Genomic DNA, 24,533 nt, shown 5'->3' on the forward strand with positions numbered 1-24,533 from the left:
ACCTAAACGGAAGGCACCACTGCTTGCAAAACCTTTCTTCCAAAAATAGCCTCCGAAGAAGCAAAAGTATCAAATTTGTAAAATTTTGAAAAGGTATGAAGCGAAGACCAAGTCGCAGCCTTACAAATCTGTTCAACAGAAGCATCATTTTTAAAAGCCCATGTGGAAGCTACCGCTCTAGTAGAATGAGCTGTAATCCTTTCAGGAGGCTGCTGTCCAGCATTCTCATAAGCCAAACGGATGATGCTTTTCAGCCAAAAGGAAAGAGAAGTCGCTGTAGCCTTTTGACCCCTACGCTTTCCAGAATAAACAACAAATAAAGAAGATGATTGACGAAAATCTTTGGTTGCCTGCAAATAAAATTTCAAAGCACGAACCACGTCCAAGTTGTGCAACAGACATTCCTTCTTACAAGGATTAGGACACAGAGAAGGAACAACTATTTCCTGATTGATATTCCTGTTATTAACAACCTTAGGTAGGAACCCAGGCTTGGTACGCAAAACCACCTTATCAGCATGGAACACAAGATAAGGTGAGTCACATTGTAATGCAGATAGTTCAGAAACTCTTCGAGCTGAAGAGATAGCAACTAGGAACAAAACTTTCCAAGATAAAAGCTTAATATCTATGGAATGCATGGGTTCAAACTGAATCGCCTGAAGAACTCTAAGAACTAAATTTAGACTCCATCGTGGAGCAACAGATTTAAACACAGGCTTAATTCTAGCTAAAGCCTGACAAAAAGCCCGAACGTCTGGAACATCTGCCAGACGCTTGTGCAACAAAATAGACAGAGCAGATATCTATCCTTTTAGGGAACTAGCTGACAATCCTTTCTCCAATCCCTCTTGGAGAAAAGACAAAATCCTAGGAATCCTGATTTTACTCCAGGAGAAGCCTTTGGATTCACACCAAAAAAGACATTTACGCCATATCTTGTGATAGATTTTCCTGGTAACAGGCCTTCGAGCCTGAATCAAGGTATTTATGACTGACTCAGAGAAACCCTGCTTTGATAGAATCAAGCGTTCAATCTCCAACGTTGCAGAGAAATTAGATTTGGATGCTTGAATGGACCTTGAATCAGAAGGTCCTGTCTCAGTGGCAGAGACCATGGTGGAAGAGATGACATGTCCACCAGGTCTGCATACCAAGTCCTGCGTGGCCACGCAGGCGCTATCAAAATCACTGATGCTCTCTCCTGTTTGATTCTGGCAATCAGACATGGAAGGAGAGGGAAAGGTGGAAACACATAAGCCAGGTTGAATGACCAGGGTACTGCTAGAGCATCTATCAGTACAGCCTGAGGATCCCTTGACCTGGAGCCGTAACAAGGAAGTTTGGCGTTCTGACGAGACGCCATCAGATCCAATTCTGGTGTGCCCCATAGCCGAACCAGTTGAGCAAACACCTCCGGATGGAGTTCCCACTCCCCCGGATGAAAAGTCTGATGACTTAGAAAATCTGCCTCCCAGTTCTCTACACCTGGGATATAGATCGCTGACAGATGGCAAGAGTGAGCCTCTGCCCATCGGATTATCCTTGAGACCTCTATCATCGCTAAGGAACTCCTTGTTCCACCCTGATGATTGATATAAGCCACAGTCGTGATGTTGTCCGACTGAAACCTGATGAATCTGGCCGAAGCCAGCTGAGGCCATGCCTGGAGAGCATAGAATATCGCTCTTAATTCCAGAATTTTTATCGGTAGGAGAGCCTCCTCCCGAGTCCACAAACCCTGAGCTTTTAGGGAATTCCAGACTGCACCCCAGCCCAGAAGGCTGGCGTCTGTCATCACTATAACCCATTCTGGCCTGCGAAAACAAATTCCCTGGGACAGATGATCCTGTGACAACCACCAAAGAAGAGAGTCTCTGGTCTCTTGATCCAGATTTATCTGAGGAGATACATCCGCATAATCCCCATTCCACTGATTGAGCATGCACAGTTGCAGTGGTCTGAGATGCAAGCGAGCAAACGGAACTATGTCCATTGCCGCTACCATTAGACCGATTACCTCCATACACTGAGCCACTGACGGCCGAGGAATGGAGTGAAGAGCTCGGCAGGTGGACAAAATCTTTGATTTCCTGACCTCCGTCAGAAATATTTTCATGTCCACTGAGTCTATCAGAGTCCCTAGAAATGAAACTCTTGTAAGGGGGGAAAGAGAAATCTTTTTTACGTTCACCTTCCACCCGTGAGATCTTAGAAAGGCCAACACTAAGTCCGTGTGAGACTTGGCTAGTTGGAAGGTAGACGCTTGAATCAGAATGTCGTCTAGATAAGGCGCCACTGCTATGCCCCATGGCCTTAGAACCGCCAGAAGGGACCCTAGCACCTTCGTGAAGATTTGTGGCGCCGTGGCCAACCCGAAAGGAAGAGCCACAAACTGATAATGCTTGTCCAGAAAGGCGAACTTGAGGAACTGGTGATGATCTTTGTGGATAGGAATGTGTAGATACGCATCCTTTAAGTCCACGGTGGTCATATATTGACCCTCCTGGATCAATGGTAAGATAGTCCGAATGGTCTCCATCTTGAAGGATGGGACTCTTAGGAATTGGTTTAGGATCTTGAGATCCAGAATTGGTCTGAAGGTTCCCTCCTTTTTGGGAACTATAAACAGATTGGAGTAGAACCCCTGCCCCTGTTCTGCTTTTGGAACTGGGCAGATCACTCCCATGGTAAAAAGGTCTTCTACACAGTGTAAGAACGCCTCTCTTTTTGTCGGGTTTACAGACAATTGAGAAAGATGGAACCTCCCCCTTGGAGGGGAATCCTTGAAATCTAGAAGGTATCCCTGGGTAACAATTTCTACTGCCCAGGAATCCTGAACGTCTCTTGCCCAGGCCTGAGGAAAGAGAGAGAGTCTGCCCCCTACTAGATCTGGTCCCGGATCGGGGGCTACCCCTTCATGCTGACTTAGTGGCAGCAGCAGGCTTTTTGGCCTGTTTACCCTTGTTCCAAGCCTGATTAGGTCTCCAGGTTGACTTGGATTGAGCAAAGTTCCCCTCTTGCTTTGCAGCAGAGGAAGAGGAAGTGGGACCACTCTTGAAGTTTCGAAAGGAACGAAAATTATTTTGTTTGGTCCTTGTCTTATTTGACTTATCCTGAGGGAGGGTATGACCCTTTCCTCCAGTAATGTCTGAAATGATCTCTTTCAGTGCAGGCCCGAATAAGGTCTTACCTTTGAAAGGGATGGACAAAAGCTTAGATTTAGATGACACATCAGCTGACCAGGACTTAAGCCATAACGCTCTACGCGCTAAAATGGCAAAACCTGAATTCTTTGCCGCTAACTTAGCAAGATGAAAAGCGGCGTCTGTAATAAAAGAATTAGCCAACTTAAGAGCCTTAATTCTGTCCAAAATATCATCTAGTGGGGTCTCCATCTGAAGAGCCTCTTCCAGAGCCTCAAACCAAAAGGCAGCTGCAGTGGTTACAGGAACAATGCATGCTATAGGTTGAAGAAGAAAACCTTGATGAACAAAAATTTTCTTTAGGAGACCCTCTAATTTTTATCCATAGGATCAATGAAAACACAACTGTCTTCAATAGGTATAGTTGTACGCTTAGCCAGAGTAGAAATAGCTCCCTCCACCTTAGGGACCGTCTGCCATGAGTCCCTTATGGTGTCAGAAATGGGGAACATTTTCTTAAAAACAGGAGGGGGAGCGAACGGAATACCTGGTCTATCCCACTCCTTAGTAACAATGTCCGAAATCCTCTTAGGGACCGGAAAAACATCAGTGTAAACAGAACCTCTAAATATTTGTAAATATTACACAATTTCTCTGGAACTACAATAGGGTCACAATCATCCAGAGTAGCTAAAACCTCCCTGAGCAATAAGCGAAGGTGCTCTAGCTTAAATTTAAATGCCGTCATATCTGAATCTGTCTGAGGGAACTTCTTTCCTGAATCAGAAATCTCTCCCTCAGACAGCAAATCCCTCATCCCTACCTCAGAACATTGTGAGGGAATATCGGATACGGCTACTAAAGCGTCAGAAGGCTCAGCATTTGTTCTTAACCCAGAGCTACTACACTTCTCTTGCAACCCAGGTAGTTTAGATAAAACCTCTGTGAGGGTAGTATTCATAACTGAAGCCATATCTTGCAAGGTGAAATAATTAGACGCATTAGAAGTACTTGGCATCGCTTGTGCAGGCGTTACCGGCTGTGACACCTGGGGAGAACTAGATGGCAAAACCTGACTTCCTTCTGTCTGAGAATCATTTAATGCCAAATTTTTATAAGTCAAAACATGCTGTTTGCAATTTATAGACATATCAGTACAAGTGGGACACATTCTAAGAGGGGGTTCCACAATGGCTTCTAAACAAATTGAGCAATGAGTTTCCTCAGTGTCAGACATGTTTAAAAGACTAGTAATAAAGCAAGCAAGCTTGGAAAACACTTTATTTAATGAAAAAAACACAATTTGCAAAAACGGTATTGTGCCTTTAAGAGAAAAAAAGGCATACACAAACTGCAAAACAGGTAAAAAATGCTTCAAATTTTCCGAAATTTTAACAGTGTACCCACTAAGCTTTAGAAGTATTGCACCACAAGTAAATAAGCAATAAACCCACAAATTACTAAACCGGATTGAAATTTGTCTAAAACCGGTTAAAAAACCATATTAGCACCTTGCCACAGCTCTGCTGTGGCCCTACCTGCTCTTAGGAACGATAATATGGGATTAAAGCTTCGAATAGGCCCTCAGAAGACTATCAGGAGCTCAGGAGAAGTTGCTTGCTGCTTGTCTGTAAAACTAAATGCGCAACTGAGGCGTGAAAATAGGCCCCGCCCACCTCACTCGATGTTGCTGGGGCCTACACAAGTCTAACAAACCTTGTTTGAAAACCATGTGGGTTATAACAACCCCAAATAAGCCAAATGACCCCTCAAGCAAACGTCCCATAAACATAAAAAACGTTACTCCCAGACACACAAACGTTTGTCCCACTTTCTCATAAACAAACTGAGTGCCCAAAAAAAAACTTAGCCCTTCATGCAAGCTAGTAAAGCCTCTTTAATACTAGGATTACTGCTTCCCCTTCCCCTAATGGGGATACTGTCAGCCTTTCTGAGTTAAAACAGTCTCTGCAGAAAATATGACTGAACATACCTCATTGCTGTATAGCAAGAAACCGTTCCTCACACTGAAGTTTTCCTGTACTCCTCAGCCTCTGTGAGAACGGCAGTGGACCTTAGTTACAAATGCTAAGATCATAATCCTCCAGGCAGAAATCTTCATCTATGTCCTGCCTGAGAGTAAATAGTACAACACCGGTACCATTTAAAAATAACAAACTCTTGATTGTAGATAAAAAAAAACAGCTTAACACCTCTTTCACTTTACCCTTCCTGCTTAGAGCCGGCAAAGAGAATGACTGGGGGGTGGAGTTAAGGGGGGAGCTATATAGACAGCTCTGCTATGGTGCTCTCTTTGCCACTTCCTGTTAGGAAGGATAATATCCCACAAGTAAGGATGAATCCGTGGACTCGATACATCATGCAAAAGAAAAACTGGGTCCTTGGATATTAAAAGATGACTGTGAAAATGTGAATTGCAGCTCTACCAGGGATAAAAAGATCATGTTATTTTAGCAATATTTCCTGCTCAGAAATATGTGTTTAACTCCCACCAAGGGATTAAACACATAGCTGATGTCAGCTCCGTATCTTAAGTGCACTACTAACCCTAAGCTGGACAAAGCCAGTGATTGGTGGCTACACACATATGCCGTCCTTGATGGGCTCAGTGGCTGTGTTCTGCACTTGACTAGCTGTGGCTTGTCAGACTGGAACTGACTCTAACTATGTGTAGGGGTTAAACGCATATAGGAATAGGCAAGTGCAATGAGAAAATGCATCCATTTATAGTTGTTTTTTTACTTTTCTATAAATATCACCAACAGGTCTTTGTTTAAAGGTTTATTTACACAATCGCTCACATCTGCAGACGTCTTTCTTACCTGGTTTGTGCTCTGCTGCACGCTGTGTCTGCTTGATAGATGCTGCAAGAACGAAGGATTTAGTCAGAGGAATGTACATCTAATACCCTGACCCTATACATGAGCTCCAACCCCCTATACTGTACATCAGCCCTCACATCCCTTATACATCAGCCCTCGAACACCCCCTATACGTGAGCTCTAACACCCCTTAAACATCAGTCCTCTCACACCCCTTATACATCAGCCCTCTCACACACCCTATACATTAGCCCTCACACCCCCTATACATCAACCCTCTCACACCCCTATACATGAGCTCTAACCCCCCCTTATACATCAGCCCTCTCACAACCCCTTATACATCAGCCCTCACACCCCCTATACATCAGCCCTCTCACACCCCCTTATACATCAGCCCTCACACCCCCTATACATCAGCCCTCACACACCCTATACATCAGCCCTCTCACACCCCCTTATACATCAGCCCTCACACCCCCTATACATCAGCCCTCTCACACCCCCTTATACATCAGCCCTCACCCCCCTATACATCAGCCCTCTCACACCCCCTTATACATCAGCCCTCACACCCCTTATACATCAGCCCTCTCACACCCCCTATACGTGAGCTCTAACCTCCATTATACATCAGCCCTCTTACACCCCCTATACGTGAGCTCTAACACCCCATAAACATCAGTCCTCCCCCACCCCTATAAATCAGCCCTCTCCAACCCCCTTAGAGCTCACGTATAGGGGGTGTGAGAGGGCTGATGTATAGGGGGTGTGAGGGCTGATGTATAACACCCTTTATACATCAGTCCTCTCACACACTTTATACAGCTCTAACCCCCTTATACACCAGCTCTCTCCAACCCCCTATACATCAACCCTCTCACACCCCCTATACATGAGCTCTAAGACCCCTTATACATCAGCCCTCACACCCCCTATACATAAGCCCTCTCACACCTCCTATACATGAGCTCTAACCCTCTTATACATCAGTCCCTATACGTGAACTCTAACACCCTTTATACATCAGCCCTCTCCAACCCCCTATACATCAGCCCTCGCACCCCTTATACATCAGCCCTCACACCCCCTATGCATCAACCCTCTCACACCCCCTATACATGAGCTCTAACACCCCTTATACATCAGCCCTCTCACACACCCTATACATGATCTCTAACCCCCCTTATACATCAGCCCTCACACCCCCTATACATCAGCCCTCACCCCCCTATACATCAGCCCTCTCACACCCCCTATACGTGAGCTCTAACCCCCCTTATACATCAGCCCTCACACCCCCTATACATCAGCCCTCTCACACCCCCTATACATGAGCTCTAACCCCCCTTATACATCAGCCCTCTCACACCCCCTATACGTGAGCTCTTACACCCCTTAAACATCAGTCCTCCCCACCCCCTATACATCAGCCCTCTCCAACCCCCTTATACATCAGCCCTCACACCCCCTATACATCAGCCCTCTCACACCCCCTATACGTGAGCTCTAACACCCTTTATACATCAGTCCTCTCACACCCCCTATACATGAGCTCTAACCCCCTTATACATCAGCCCTCTCCCACCCCTATACATCAACCCTCTCACACCCCCTATACATGAGCTCTAACCCCCCCATTGCTATTGTATAATATGCTGTGCTGTTAGTAAGAATGTAAGGGTTAACACCCAGGTAAGACTATTTAAACAGGTGTATCTGCATTGTGATTGTACACATGATTAAGGGGTGTATTACCCCGAAACGTCGTGACTGTTTGATCCTGCCTTTTCATGGAATAAATAATTAATTTTGGCATTTTGGTGAGCTTCCAATTTGTACATTGCCTATTCAACTATTGGAGTTTGGTAGTAACTCCTTGGGGCTTGAACCTTTGGTGTTTTGTGCTGGATACTGCTGGACTTTACCCCTTATACATCAGCCCTCACACCCCTTATACATCAGCCCTCACACCCCCTATACATCAGCCCTCTCACACCCCCTTTACATCAGCCCTCTCACCCCCCCTTATACATCAGCCCTCACACCCCCTATACATCAGCCCTCTCACACCCCTTATACATGAGCTCTAACACCCTTATACATCAGCCCTCTCACACCCCCTATACGTGAGCTCTAACACCCCTTAAACATCAGTCCTCCCCCACCCCCTATACATCAGCCCTCTCCAACCCCCTTATACATCAGCCCGCACACCCCCTATACATCAGCCCTCTCACACCCCCTTATACATCAGCTCTCACACCCCCTTTACATCAGCCCTCTCACACCCCCTTATACATCAGCCCTCACACCCCCTATACATCAGCCCTCTCACACCCCCTATACATGAGCTCTAACACCCTTATACATCAGCCCTCTCACACCCCCTATACGTGAGCTCTAACACCCCTTAAACATCAGTCCTCCCCCACCCCCTATACATCAGCCCTCTCACACCCCCTATACGTGAGCTCTAACACCCTTTATACATCAGTCCTCTCACACACCCTATACATGAGCTCTAACCCCCTTATACATCAACCCTCTCCAACCCCCTATACATCAACCCTCTCACACCCCCTATACATCAACCCTCTCACACCCCCTATACATGAGCTCTAACACTCCTTATACATTAGCCCTCTCCAACCCCCTTATACATCAGCCCTCACACCCCCTATACATCAGCCCTCTCATACCCCTATACGTGAGCTCTAACACCCTTTATACATCAACCCTCTCACACCCCCTATACATGAGCTCTAACCCCCCTTATACATCAGCCCTCTCACCCCCCCTATACATCAACCCTCTCACACCCCCTATACATGAGCTCTAACACCCCTTATACATCAGACCTCACACCCCCTATACATCAACCCTCTCACACCCCCTATACATGAGCTCTAACCCCCCTTATACATCAGCCCTCTCACACCCCTATACGTGAGCTCTAACACCCCTTAAACATCAGTCCTCCCCCACCCCCTATACATCAGCCCTCTCCAACCCCCTTATACATCAGCCCTCACACCCCCTATACATCAGCCCTCTCACACCCCCTATACGTGAGCTCTTACACCCTTTATACATCAGTCCTCTCACACCCCCTATATATGAGCTCTAACCCCCTTATACATCAGCCCTCTCCAACCCCCTATACATCAACCCTCTTACACCCCCTATACATGAGCTCTAACACCCCTTATACATCAGTCCTCTCCAACCCCCTATACATCAACCCTCTTACACCCCTATACATGAGCTCTAACACCCCTTATACATCAGCCCTCTCCAACCCCCTTATACATCAGCCCTCAAACCCCCTATACATCAGCCATCTCACACCCCCTATACATCAGCCCTCTCACACCACCTATACGTGAGCTCTAACCCCCTTATACATCAGCCCTCTCACACCCCCTATACATGAGCTCTAACCCACTTATACATCAGCCCTCACACCCCATATACATCAGTCCTCTCACACCCCATATAGATCAGTCCTTTCACATCCTTTATCCAAAAATCCTTTTACCCCAGAAAAAAAGTCTTGCAGCCCAAATACAGCAAACCTTGTAGCCCTCATACAGCAGATCTTGTAGTCTCTATACCACATGCCTTACAGCTCTCATACTACAGACCTTGTAGCCCCTCATACAGCAGATCTTGTAGTCCCTATACCACACATCTTACAGCTCTCATACTACAGACCCTGTAACCCTCATACAGCAGATCTTGTAGTCTCTATACCACACCCCTTACAGCTCTCATACTACAGACCTTGTAACCCCTCATACAGCAGATCTTGTAGTCTCTATACCACACGTCTTACAGCTCTCATACTACAGACCTTGTAGCCCTCATACAGCAGATCTTGTAGTCTCTATACCACACGCTTTACAGCTCTCATACTACAGACCTTGAAACCCCTCATACAGCAGATCTTCTAGCCTCTATACCACATAATTAACAGCTCATATACTACAGACCCTGTAACTCTCATACAGCAGATCTTGTAGCCTCTATACCACACCCCTTATAGCTCTCATACTACAGACCTTGTAAACCCCTCATACAGCAGATATTGTAGCCTCTATACCACATAACTAACAGCTCATATACTACAGACCTGGTAACCCTCATACAGCAGATCTTGTAGCCTCTATACCACACGCCTTACAGCTCTCATACTACAGACCTGGTAACCCTCATACAGCAGATCTTGTAGCCTCTATACCACACACCTTACAGCTCTCATACTACAGACCCTGTAACTCTCATACAGCAGATCATGTAGCCTCTATACCACACCCCTTACAGCTCTCATACTACAGACCTTGTAACCCCTCATACAGCAGATCTTGTAGTCTCTATACCTAACGTCTTACAGCTCTCATACTACAGACATTGTAACCCTCATACAGCAGATCTTGTAGCCTCTATACCACACGTCTCACAGCTCTCATACTACAGACCCTGTAACCCTCATACAGCAGATCTTGTAGCCTCTATACCACACGTCTCACAGCTCTCATACTACAGACCCTGTAACCCTCATACAGCAGATCTTGTAGCCTCTATACCACACGCCTTACAGCTCTCATACTACAGACCCTGTAACCCTCATACAGCAGATCTTGTAGTCTCTATACCACACCCCTTACAGCTCTCATACTACAGACCTTGTAACCCCTCATACAGCAGATCTTGTAGTCTCTATACCTAACGTCTTACAGCTCTCATACTACAGACATTGTAACCCTCATACAGCAGATCTTGTAGCCTCTATACCACACGTCTCACAGCTCTCATACTACAGACCCTGTAACCCTCATACAGCAGATCTTGTAGCCTCTATACCACACGTCTCACAGCTCTCATACTACAGACCCTGTAACCCTCATACAGCAGATCTTGTAGTCTCTATACCACATGTCTTACAGCTCTCATACTACAGATCTAGTAACCCTCATACAGCAGATCTTGTAGCCTCTATACCACACATCTTACAGCTCTCATACTACAGACCCTGTAACCCTCATACAGCAGATCTTGTAGTCTCTATACCACATGTCTTACAGCTCTCATACTACAGATCTAGTAACCCTCATACAGCAGATCTTGTAGCCTCTATACCACACATCTTACAGCTCTCATACTACAGACCCTGTAACTCTCATACAGCAGATCTTGTAGCCTCTATACCACACACCTTACAGCGCTCATACTACAGACCCTGTAACTCTCATACAGCAGATCTTGTAGCCTCTATACCACACCCCTTACAGCTCTCATACTACAGACCCTGTAACCCTCATACAGCAGATCTTGTAGCCTCTATACCACACACCTTACAGCTCTCATACTACGGACCTTGTAACCCTCATACAGCAGATCTTGTAGTCTCTATACCACACACCTTACAGCTCTCATACTACAGACCTTGTAACCCTTATACAGCAGATCTTGTAGCCTCTATACCACACACCTTACAGCTCTCATACTACAGACCCTGTAACTCTCATACAGCAGATCTTGTAGCCTCTATACCACACACCTTACAGCTCTCATACTACAGACCCTGTAACCCTCATACAGCAGATCTTGTAGCATCTATACCACACACCTTACAGCTCTCATACTACAGACCTTGTAATTCTCACACAGCAGATCTTGTAGCCTCTATACCACACCCCTTACAGCTCTCATACTACAGACCTTGTAACCCGCATACAGCAGATCTTGTAGCCTCTATACCACACCCCTTACAGCTCTCATACTACAGACCCTGTAACCCTCATACAGCAGATCTTGTAGCCTCTATACCACACGTCTTACAGCTCTCATACTACAGACCCTGTAACCCTCATACAGCAGATCTTGTAGCCTCTATACCACACACCTTACAGCTCTCATACTACAGACCTTGTAACCCTTATACAGCAGATCTTGTAGCCTCTATACCACACACCTTACAGCTCTCATACTACAGACCTTGTAACCCTCATACAGCAGATCTTGTAGCCTCTATACCACACACCTTACAGCTCTCATACTACAGACCTTGTAACCCTCATACAGCAGATCTTGTAGTCTCTATACCACACACCTTACAGCTCTCATACTACAGACCTTGTAACCCTTATACAGCAGATCTTGTAGTCTCTATACCACACACCTTACAGCTCTCATACTACAGACCCTGTAACTCTCATACAGCAGATCTTGTAGCCTCTATACCACACACCTTACAGCTCTCATACTACAGACCATGTAACCCTCATACAGCAGATCTTGTAGCCTCTATACCACACACACCTTACAGCTCTCATACTACAGACCTTGTAACCCTTATACAGCAGATCTTGTAGCCTCTATACCACACACCGTACAGCTCATATACTACAGACCCTGTAACTCTCATACAGCAGATATTGTAGCCTTTATACCACACACCTTACAGCTCTCATACTACAGACCTTGTAACCCTTATACAGCAGATCTTGTAGTCTCTATACCACACCCCTTACAGCTCTCATACTACAGACCTTGTAACCCCTCATACAGCAGATCTTGTAGCCTCTATACCACACACCTTACAGCTCTCATACTACAGACCTTGTAACCCTCATACAGCAGATCTTGTAGTCTCTATACCACACCCCTTACATCTCTCATACTACAGACCTTGTAACCCCTCATACAGCAGATCTTGTAGCCTCTATACCACACACCTTACAGCTCTCATACTACAGACCCTGTAACCCTCATACAGCAGATCGTGTAGTCTCTATACCACATGTCTTACAGCTCTCATACTACAGACCCTATAACCCTCATACAACAGATCTTGTAGTCTCTATACCACACACCTTACAGCTCTGAAACTACAGACCCTGTAACCCTCATACAACAGATCTTGTAGCCTCTATACCACACCCCTTACAGCTCTCATACTACAGACCTTGTAACCCTCATAAGCAGATCTTGTTGCCTCTATACCACACGCCTTACAGCTCTCATACTACAGACCTTGTAACTCTCATACAGCAGATCTTGTAAACCTCTATACCACACACCTTACAGCTCTGATACTACAGACTCTGTAACCCTCATACAACAGATCTTGTAGCCTCTATACCACACCCCTTATAGCTCTCATACTACAGACCCTGTAACTCTTATACAGCAGATCTTGTAGCCTCTATACCACAAGTCTTACAGTTCTAATATTACAGACCTTGTAACCCTGATACAGCAGATCTTGTAGCCTCTATACCACAAGTCTTACAGTTCTAATACTACAGACCTTGTAACCCTTATACAGCAGATTTTGTAGTCTCTATACCACAGGTCTTACAGCTCTCATACTACAGACCCTGTAACCCTCATACAGCAGATCTTGTAGTCTCTATACCTCACACCTTACAGCTCTCATACTACAGACCCTGTAACCCTCATACAGCAGATCTTGTAGTCTCTATATCACACACCTTACAGCTCTCATACTACAGACCCTGTAACCCTCATACAGCAGATCTTGTAGCCTCTATACCACACAACTTACAGCTGTCATACTACAGACCTTGCAACCCTCATACAGCAGATCTTGTAGCCTCTATACCACAAGTCTTACAGTTCTAATATTACAGACCTTGTAACCCTGATTCAGCAGATCTTGTAGCCTCTATACCACAAGTCTTACAGTTCTAATACTACAGACCTTATAACCCTCATACAGCAGATCTTGTAGTCTCTATACCACACGTCTTACAGCTCTCATACTACAGACCCTGTAACCCTCATACAGCAGATCTTTTAGCCTCTATACCACACCCCTTACAGCTCTCATACTACAGACCTTGTAACCCTCATACAGCAGATCTTGTAGCCTCTATACCACACGCCTTACAGCTCTCATACTACAGACCTTGTAACCCTCATACAGCAGATCTTGTAGCCTCTATACCACACACCTTACAGCTCTCATACTACAGACCTTGTAACTCTCATACAGCAGATCTTGTAGCCTCTATACCACACACCTTACAGCTCTGATACTACCGACCCTGTAACCCTCATACAGCAGATCTTGTAGCCTCTGTACCACACACCTTACACCTCTCATACTACAGACCCTGTAACCCTTATACAGCAGATCTTGTAGTCTCTACACCACACACCTTACAGCTCTCATACTACAGGCCCTGTAACCCTCATATAGCAGATCTTGTAGCCTCTATACCACACACTTTACAGCTCTCATACTACAGACCCTGTAACCCTCATACAGCAGATCTTGTAGCCTCTATACCACACACCTTACAGCTCTCATACTACAGACCCTGTAACTCTCATACAGCAGATCTTGTAGTCTCTATACCACACACCTTACAGCTCATATACTACAGACCTTGTAACCCTCATACAGCAGATCTTGTAGCCTCTATACCACAAGTCTTACAGTTCTAATATTACAGACCTTGTAACCCTGATTCAGCAGATCTTGTAGCCTCTATACCACAAGTCTTACAGTTCTAATATTACAGACCTTGTAACCCTGATTCAGCAGATCTTGTAGCCTCTATACCACAAGTCTTACAGTTCTAATACTACAGACCTTGTAACCCTCATACAGCAGATCTTGTAGTCTCTATACCACACGTCTTACAGCTCTCATACTACAGACCCTGTAACCCTCATACAGCAGATCTTGTAGCCTCTATACCACACCCCTTACAGCTCTCATACTACAGACCTTGTAACCCTCATACAGCAGATCTTGTAGCCTCTATACCACACGCCTTACAGCTCTCATACTACAGACCTTGTAACCCTCATACAGCAGATCTTGTAGCCTCTATACCACACAACTTACAGCTGTCATACTACAGACCTTGCAACCCTCATACAGCAGATCTTGTAGCCTCTATACCACAAGTCTTACAGTTCTAATATTACAGACCTTGTAACCCTGATTCAGCAGATCTTGTAGCCTCTATACCACAAGTCTTACAGTTCTAATACTACAGACCTTGTAACCCTCATACAGCAGATCTTGTAGTCTCTATACCACACGTCTTACAGCTCTCATACTACAGACCCTGTAACCCTCATACAGCAGATCTTGTAGCCTCTATACCACACCCCTTACAGCTCTCATACTACAGACCTTGTAACCCTCATACAGCAGATCTTGTTGCCTCTATACCACACGCCTTACAGCTCTCATACTACAGACCTTGTAACCCTCATACAGCAGATCTTGTAGCCTCTATACCACACACCTTACAGCTCTCATACTACAGACCTTGTAACTCTCATACAGCAGATCTTGTAGCCTCTATACCACACACCTTACAGCTCTGATACTACCGACCCTGTAACCCTCATACAGCAGATCTTGTAGCCTCTATACCACAAGTCTTACAGTTCTAATATTACAGACCTTGTAACCCTGATTCAGCAGATCTTGTAGCCTCTATACCACAAGTCTTACAGTTCTAATACTACAGACCTTGTAACCCTCATACAGCAGATCTTGTAGTCTCTATACCACACGTCTTACAGCTCTCATACTACAGACCCTGTAACCCTCATACAGCAGATCTTGTAGCCTCTATACCACACCCCTTACAGCTCTCATACTACAGACCTTGTAACCCTCATACAGCAGATCTTGTAGCCTCTATACCACACGCCTTACAGCTCTCATACTACAGACCTTGTAACCCTCATACAGCAGATCTTGTAGCCTCTATACCACACAACTTACAGCTGTCATACTACAGACCTTGCAACCCTCATACAGCAGATCTTGTAGCCTCTATACCACAAGTCTTACAGTTCTAATATTACAGACCTTGTAACCCTGATTCAGCAGATCTTGTAGCCTCTATACCACAAGTCTTACAGTTCTAATACTACAGACCTTGTAACCCTCATACAGCAGATCTTGTAGTCTCTATACCACACGTCTTACAGCTCTCATACTACAGACCCTGTAACCCTCATACAGCAGATCTTGTAGCCTCTATACCACACGCCTTACAGCTCTCATACTACAGACCTTGTAACCCTCATACAGCAGATCTTGTAGCCTCTATACCACACGCCTTACAGCTCTCATACTACAGACCTTGTAACCCTCATACAGCAGATCTTGTAGCCTCTATACCACACACCTTACAGCTCTCATACTACAGACCTTGTAACTCTCATACAGCAGATCTTGTAGCCTCTATACCACACACCTTACAGCTCTGATACTACCGACCCTGTAACCCTCATACAGCAGATCTTGTAGCCTCTGTACCACACACCTTACACCTCTCATACTACAGACCCTGTAACCCTTATACAGCAGATCTTGTAGTCTCTACACCACACACCTTACAGCTCTCATACTACAGGCCCTGTAACCCTCATATAGCAGATCTTGTAGCCTCTATACCACACACTTTACAGCTCTCATACTACAGACCCTGTAACCCTCATACAGCAGATCTTGTAGCCTCTATACCACACACCTTACAGCTCTCATACTACAGACCCTGTAACTCTCATACAGCAGATCTTGTAGTCTCTATACCACACACCTTACAGCTCATATACTACAGACCTTGTAACCCTCATACAGCAGATCTTGTAGTCTCTATACCTCACGCCTTACAGCTGTCATACAACAGACCCTGTAACCCTCATACAGCAGATCTTGTAGTCTCTATACCTCACGCCTTACAGTTGTCATACAACAGACCTTGTAACCCTCATACAGCAGATCTTGTAGCCTCTATACCTCACGCCTTACAGCTGTCATACAACAGACCTATACCTTACGCCTTACAGCTGTCATACAACAGACCTTGTAACCCTCATACAGCAGATCTTGTAGTCTCTATACCTCATGCCTTAAAGCTGTCATACAACAGACCTTGTAACCCTCATACAGCAGATCTTGTAGCCTCTATACCACACCCCTTACAGCTCTCATACTACAGACCTTGTAACCCTCATACAGCAGATCTTGTTGCCTCTATACCACACGCCTTACAGCTCTCATACTACAGACCTTGTAACCCTCATACAGCAGATCTTGTAGCCTCTATACCACACACCTTACAGCTCTCATACTACAGACCTTGTAACTCTCATACAGCAGATCTTGTAGCCTCTATACCACACACCTTACAGCTCTGATACTACCGACCCTGTAACCCTCATACAGCAGATCTTGTAGCCTCTATACCACACACCTTACAGCTCTCATACTACAGACCCTGTAACCCTTATACAGCAGATCTTGTAGTCTCTACACCACACACCTTACAGCTCTCATACTACAGGCCCTGTAACCCTCATACAGCAGATCTTGTAGCCTCTATACCACACACTTTACAGCTCTCATACTACAGACCCTGTAACCCTCATACAGCAGATCTTGTAGCCTCTATACCACACACCTTACAGCTCTCATACTACAGACCCTGTAACTCTCATACAGCAGATCTTGTAGCCTCTATACCACACACCTTACAGCTCTCATACTACAGACCCTGTAACTCTCATACAGCAGATCTTGTAGTCTCTATACCTCACGCCTTACAGCTGTCATACAACAGACCTCGTAACCCTCATACAGCAGATCTTGTAGTCTCTATACCTCACGCCTTACAGCTGTCATACAACAGACCCTGTAACCCTCATACAGCAGATCTTGTAGTCTCTATACCTCATGCCTTACAGCTGTCATACAACAGACCTTGTAACCTTCATACAGCAGATCTTGTAGCCTCTATACCACACGCCTTACAGCTCATATACTACAGACCCTGTAACCCTCATACATCAGATCTTGTAGCCTCTATACCACACGCCTTACAGCTCTCATACTACAGACCTTGTAACCCTCATACAACAGATCTTGTAGCCTCTATACCACACGCCTTACAGCTCATATACTACAGACATTGTAACCCTCATACAGCAGATCTTGTAGCCTCTATACCACACGTCTTACAGCTCTCATACTACAGACCTTGTAACCCTCATACAGCAGATCTTGTAGCCTCTATACCACACCCCTTACAGCTCTCATACTACAGACCCTGTAACCCTCATACAGCAGATCTTGTAGCCTTTATACCACACACCTTACAGCTCTGATACTACAGACCCTGTAACCCTCATACAGCAGATCTTGTAGCCTCTATACCACACACCTTACAGCTCTCATGCTACAGACCTGGTAACCCTCATACAGCAGATCTTGTAGCCTCTATACCACACACCTTACAGCTCTCATACTACAGACCCTGTAACCCTCATACAGCAGATCTTGTAGCCTCTATACCACACGCCTAACAGCTCTCATACTACAGACCTTGTAACCCTCATACAGCAGATCTTGTAGCCTCTATACCACATGTCTTACAGCTCTCATACTACAGACCCTGTAACCCTCATACAGCAGATCTTGTAGCCTCTATACCACACGTCTTACAGCTCTCATACTACAGACCTTGTAACCCTCATACAGCAGATCTTGTAGCCTCTATACCACACACCTTACAGCTCTGATACTACCGACCCTGTAACCCTCATACAGCAGATCTTGTAGCCTCTATACCACACACCTTACAGCTCTCATACTACAGACCCTGTAACCCTTATACAGCAGATCTTGTAGTCTCTATACCACACACCTTACAGCTCTCATACTACAGGCCCTGTAACCCTCATACAGCAGATCTTGTAGCCTCTATACCACACACCTTACCGCTCTCATACTACAGACCTTGTAACCCTCATACAGCAGATCTTGTAGCCTCTATACCACACGCAAAACAGTTGGTCCTCATTAATCAAAACAGGTCAACTCTAGCTCCATAATGAATAACTTTATTAACCTGAGAGACTTGTGACTTACCATCTTGTATAAATCAGAGACGCTGATCTGATCGGAATCTACCACTTCAAATTCCTTACGGGGAACTAAGTCCAGGCCTAGGTGTCTGAGAATAAAAATGACAGGGTGATTAACAGAAACATTAGGGAGATAATGTGTGCTGTACGCTGAATACAGGAAAACAAGAGGTGAAACAGAGATGCAATAGTAGAGTTACGGGAGAGGCAGCTAAAGTTTAGTTATATCAATAACACAAAGCCTTACTATGTCTTTGTCTATTAAAGGGACACTAAAGCCAAAATTAAAATTTCATGATTCAGATAAAGCATGTAATTTACAATTTTTTTCCAATTTATTTCCATTAGCAAAACATGCACATTATTTTATATGCACACTTTCTGAGGCTCCAGCCTCTATGAGCATGTACAAAAGTGCACAGTATATACATATATGCATTTTGTGATTGGCTGATTTCTGTCACATGATATAGAGGGAGGGACAATTGGATTAAGTTTGCCAGAAAAAATTCTACTGCTCATTTCAAATTCAAAGTAAGTGCAATTCTATTGTCTTTTTATTGTGTATTTGTTAATTATTCAATGCTACGGTATTTAGTGGTCCTTTAAAAATAAAGTTTGAAATGCACGTTTTAGCCATGATAAGGGTGCAGTGAAAAAAACTGTCTGTGCAGATTTAGGAAAGAGAAGTCTATAGCAACATAAAGAGATGCATTTGTCCTATTTACTACTGAAATGCCAGCATAAATCCATCAGTAGACTGTATTTAGATAGTAAACGCTAGAATGTCACTGCTCATAAGGTTAAATCTTCATCCACATGAAACTGTAGTATTTAAATATGTCAAATTGGTATCTTTGCTTGAGACAAGGGGGCCTATTTATTATGTGTCTGTCCGACATGATCCGATCAGCGGATCATGTCCGACAGACATCGCTGAATGCGGAGAGCAATACGCTCTCCGCATTAAGCATTGCAATAGCAGCTATTGTGGTTTGTGATTTGGCCCCAAAATGTTAAACCGTATATTTAGTTTATACTCACACCCTACAGCAATGTTTAAAGCAAATGGAATGTTATCAGACTTGTTCAATATCCACAACGGAACTAGACAGGGCTGCCCCCTCTCGCCCATATTGTTTATTCTGACCATGGAAGTCTTAGCAACACACATTAGACAGGACGAGGGGATAAGGGGAATCCCAGTTGGCCCACACAATTTTAAAATAGCCATGTATGCAGAAAACGTCTTGTTCACGATTGCAGATCCCCTTGTCTCTACACTGAGAGTACTAGCACGACTAGACACCTTTGGCAGATTCTCTTAGTCGACAAACAGAAATATTAAACATATCCCTCCCGTCGACCTCCTTTCAATCCATAAAAGAAATCTGCCCCTTAAATTTGCAAGAGAAATCCTTGAAATACTTGGGCATTCAACTCTCCCCTAAGGTGTCACAACTTTTTGATGAGAATTTCCTGACACTCCTGCGTAAAATACAATTAGATTTAAATAACTGGGCGATGAAACCGATTACTTGGTGGGGAAGAAACCAATGCATTAAAATGACCACATTGCCCAGGATCTTATACCTGTTCCAGGCCCTACCTATCCCCACACCTAAATGGTTCATTGCACAACTACAAAAACACATCAACCTCTTCATTTGGGGAAAGATTAAACCTAGTGTGTGTAGGGATAGCTTATATAGAGCGGGTGGAAACGGAGGACTGGGTTTGCCTTGCATAGCAGACTACCTGGATGCAATAACATTACAGAGGGTGATGGACTGGCATAGATCTAAACAGTAGAGGCTCCTCTATAGGAGCACAGTCGCACATGAACCCCCTGAGAGCCCTGACATGAACCCCCTGAGAGCCCTGAGAAGCCCTGAGAGAAAAACCACAAAACCAAAAAAAACAACCTTTTTGGCTAAATAAATATAATTTTCCAATAGCACGTGCGATAGATAGAAGTATAGGCTTCAAGCTCATAGCACTTTTTTCTTAGTGCTTGTAGTGCCGCCCCCAACCCAGCTCCTATACCTTCCTAACCGCACAGATTTAGCTGTGCGACAGTGCGAGCCACGTGATGCCACAGTGAGGGAGGAGCCGCCTGGTTGGTGCAAAACGAAGTCGCATCCAGGAAGTGAGAGGAGCGGGCAGGCAGTGGGCACATCCAGGCCAGGGGTGAGTCAGATTACGATATCATTGTTTGTTTCTATGGGACATAATTGCATATGACATTGTCGTGTAATATGTAAAATCCGGTACACTGCGACGTCACGGCGTCGATTGATCAGACCTGTTAAACTGATCCTAATATGAAACATAAATGCTGGAGAGGGGAGAGAGACAAAAGAGGGGAGAGAGACAAGAGGGGAGAGAGAGACAAGAGGGGAGAGAGAGAGACAAGAGGGGAGAGAGAGAGACAAGAGGGGGGAGAGACAAGAGGGAAGAGAGAGAGAGAGACAAAAGGGGGAGAGAGAGCGACAAGAGGAGAGAGACAAGAGGAGAGATGGAGAGACTAGAGGAGAGAGAGAGAGACAAGAGGAGAGAGAGAGACAAGAGGAGAGAGAGAGATAGAGACAAGAGGAGAGAGAGACAGACAAGAGGAGAGAGAGGTAGAGAGAGAAACAAGAGGAGAGAGAGAGACAAGAGGAGAGAGAGAGACAAGAGGAGAGAGAGACAGACAAGAGGATAGAGAGAGAAGAGGAGAGAGAGAGAGACAAGAGGAGAGAGAGAGGTAGAGAGAGAGAGAGAGAGAGAGAGACAAGAGGAGAGAGAGACAAGAGGAGAGAGAGACAAAAGGAGAGAGAGAGAAACAAGATGAGAGAGAGAGAGACAAACAAGAGGAGAGAGAGAGACAAGAGGAGAGAGAGAGACAAGAGGAGGGAGAGAGAGAGAGACAAGAGGAGGGAGAGAGAGAGACAAGAGAAGAGAGAGAGAGAGAGAGACAAGAGGAGAGAGGGACAAGAGGAGAGAGAGAGAGACAAGAGGAGATAGAGACAAGAGGAGAGAGAGAGACAAAAGGAGAGAGAGAGAGAGAGAGAGAGAGAGACAAGAGGAGAGAGAGACAAGAGGAGAAAAAGAGACAAGAGGAGAGAGATATCTAAAAACAAATAATTAATTAGCTTTTATTCATTTCACAAGCTCCATTTATATCATGCAGTAATTAAAAACAGAATTTATGTTTACCTGATAAATTACTTTCTCCAACGGTGTGTCCGGTCCACGGCGTCATCCTTACTTGTGGGATATTCTCTTCCCCAACAGGAAATGGCAAAGAGCCCAGCAAAGCTGGTCACATGATCCCTCCTAGGCTCCGCCTTCCCCAGTCATTCGACCGACGTAAAGGAGGAATATTTGCATAGGAGAAACCATATGATACCGTGGTGACTGTAGTTAAAGAAAATAAATTATCAGACCTGATTAAAAAACCAGGGCGGGCCGTGGACCGGACACACCGTTGGAGAAAGTAATTTATCAGGTAAACATAAATTCTGTTTTCTCCAACATAGGTGTGTCCGGTCCACGGCGTCATCCTTACTTGTGGGAACCAATACCAAAGCTATAGGACACGGATGAAGGGAGGGAGCAAATCAGGTCACCTAAATGGAAGGCACCACGGCTTGCAAAACCTTTCTCCCAAAAATAGCCTCAGAAGAAGCAAAAGTATCAAACTTGTAAAATTTGGTAAAAGTGTGCAGTGAAGACCAAGTCGCTGCCTTACATATCTGATCAACAGAAGCCTCGTTCTTGAAGGCCCATGTGGAAGCCACAGCCCTAGTGGAATGAGCTGTGATTCTTTCAGGAGGCTGCCGTCCGGCAGTCTCATAAGCCAATCTGATGATGCTTTTAATCCAAAAAGAGAGAGAGGTAGAAGTTGCTTTTTGACCTCTCCTTTTACCAGAATAAACAACAAACAAGGAAGATGTTTGTCTAAAATCCTTTGTAGCATCTAAATAGAATTTTAGAGCGCGAACAACATCCAAATTGTGCAACAAACGTTCCTTCTTTGAAACTGGATTCGGACACAAAGAAGGCACGACTATCTCCTGGTTAATGTTTTTGTTAGAAACAACTTTCGGAAGAAAACCAGGTTTAGTACGTAAAACCACCTTATCTGCATGGAACACCAGATAAGGAGGAGAACACTGCAGAGCAGATAATTCTGAAACTCTTCTAGCAGAAGAAATTGCAACCAAAAACAAAACTTTCCAAGATAATAACTTAATATCAACGGAATGTAAGGGTTCAAACGGAACCCCCTGAAGAACTGAAAGAACTAAATTGAGACTCCAAGGAGGAGTCAAAGGTTTGTAAACAGGCTTGATTCTAACCAGAGCCTGAACAAAGGCTTGAACATCTGGCACAGCTGCCAGCTTTTTGTGAAGTAACACAGACAAGGCAGAAATCTGTCCCTTCAAGGAACTTGCAGATAATCCTTTCTCCAATCCTTCTTGAAGAAAGGATAGAATCTTAGGAATTTTTACCTTGTCCCAAGGGAATCCTTTAGATTCACACCAACAGATATATTTTTTCCATATTTTGTGGTAAATTTTTCTAGTTACAGGCTTTCTGGCCTGAACAAGAGTATCAATAACAGAATCTGAGAACCCTCGCTTTGATAAGATCAAGCGTTCAATCTCCAAGCAGTCAGTTGGAGTGAGACCAGATTCGGATGTTCGAACGGACCTTGAACAAGAAGGTCTCGTCTCAAAGGTAGCTTCCATGGTGGAGCCGATGACATATTCACCAGGTCTGCATACCAAGTCCTGCGTGGCCACGCAGGAGCTATCAAGATCACCGATGCCCTCTCCTGATTGATCCTGGCTACCAGCCTGGGGATGAGAGGAAACGGCGGAAATACATAAGCTAGTTTGAAGGTCCAAGGTGCTACTAGTGCATCTACTAGAGTCGCCTTGGGATCCCTGGATCTGGACCCGTAGCAAGGAACCTTGAAGTTCTGACGAGAGGCCATCAGATCCATGTCTGGAATGCCCCACAGTTGAGTAATTTGGGCAAAGATTTCCGGATGGAGTTCCCACTCCCCCGGATGTAATGTCTGACGACTCAGAAAATCCGCTTCCCAATTTTCCACTCCTGGGATGTGGATTGCAGACAAGTGGCAGGAGTGAGTCTCCGCCCATTGAATGATTTTGGTCACTTCTTCCATCGCCAGGGAACTCCTTGTTCCCCCCTGATGGTTGATGTACGCAACAGTCGTCATGTTGTCTGATTGAAACCGTCTGAACTTGGCCTTTGCTAGCTGAGGCCAAGCCTTGAGAGCATTGAGTATCGCTCTCAGTTCCAGAATATTTATCGGTAGAAGAGATTCTTCCCGAGACCAAAGACCCTGAGCTTTCAGGGGTCCCCAGACCGCGCCCCAGCCCATCAGACTGGCGTCGGTCGTGACAATGACCCACACTGGTCTGCGGAAGCTCATCCCCTGTGACAGGTTGTCCAGGGACAGCCACCAACGGAGTGAATCTCTGGTCCTCTGATTTACTTGTATCGTCGGAGACAAGTCTGTATAGTCCCCATTCCACTGACTGAGCATGCACAGTTGTAATGGTCTTAGATGAATGCGCGCAAAAGGAACTATGTCCAT

At 45.0% G+C, this 24,533-nt stretch overlaps 1 protein-coding gene across 1 annotated transcript in view; it reads right to left on the minus strand.

The window, feature by feature from the left end:
- Nucleotides 1-24,533, minus strand: part of DOCK3 (dedicator of cytokinesis 3) — a 924,676-nt gene that overhangs the window by 335,055 nt on the left and 565,088 nt on the right. The window contains exons 7-8 of the mRNA XM_053721106.1: nucleotides 18,924-19,008; nucleotides 5,990-6,031 (exon numbers count right to left, since the gene is read on the minus strand). Of these exons, the coding sequence (XP_053577081.1) occupies nucleotides 5,990-6,031; nucleotides 18,924-19,008 (127 nt within the window). The remainder of the gene's footprint in view (nucleotides 1-5,989; nucleotides 6,032-18,923; nucleotides 19,009-24,533) is intronic.

This window comes from Bombina bombina, chromosome 7 (assembly GCF_027579735.1).
Source record: "Bombina bombina isolate aBomBom1 chromosome 7, aBomBom1.pri, whole genome shotgun sequence".
NCBI lineage: Eukaryota > Metazoa > Chordata > Amphibia > Anura > Bombinatoridae > Bombina > Bombina bombina.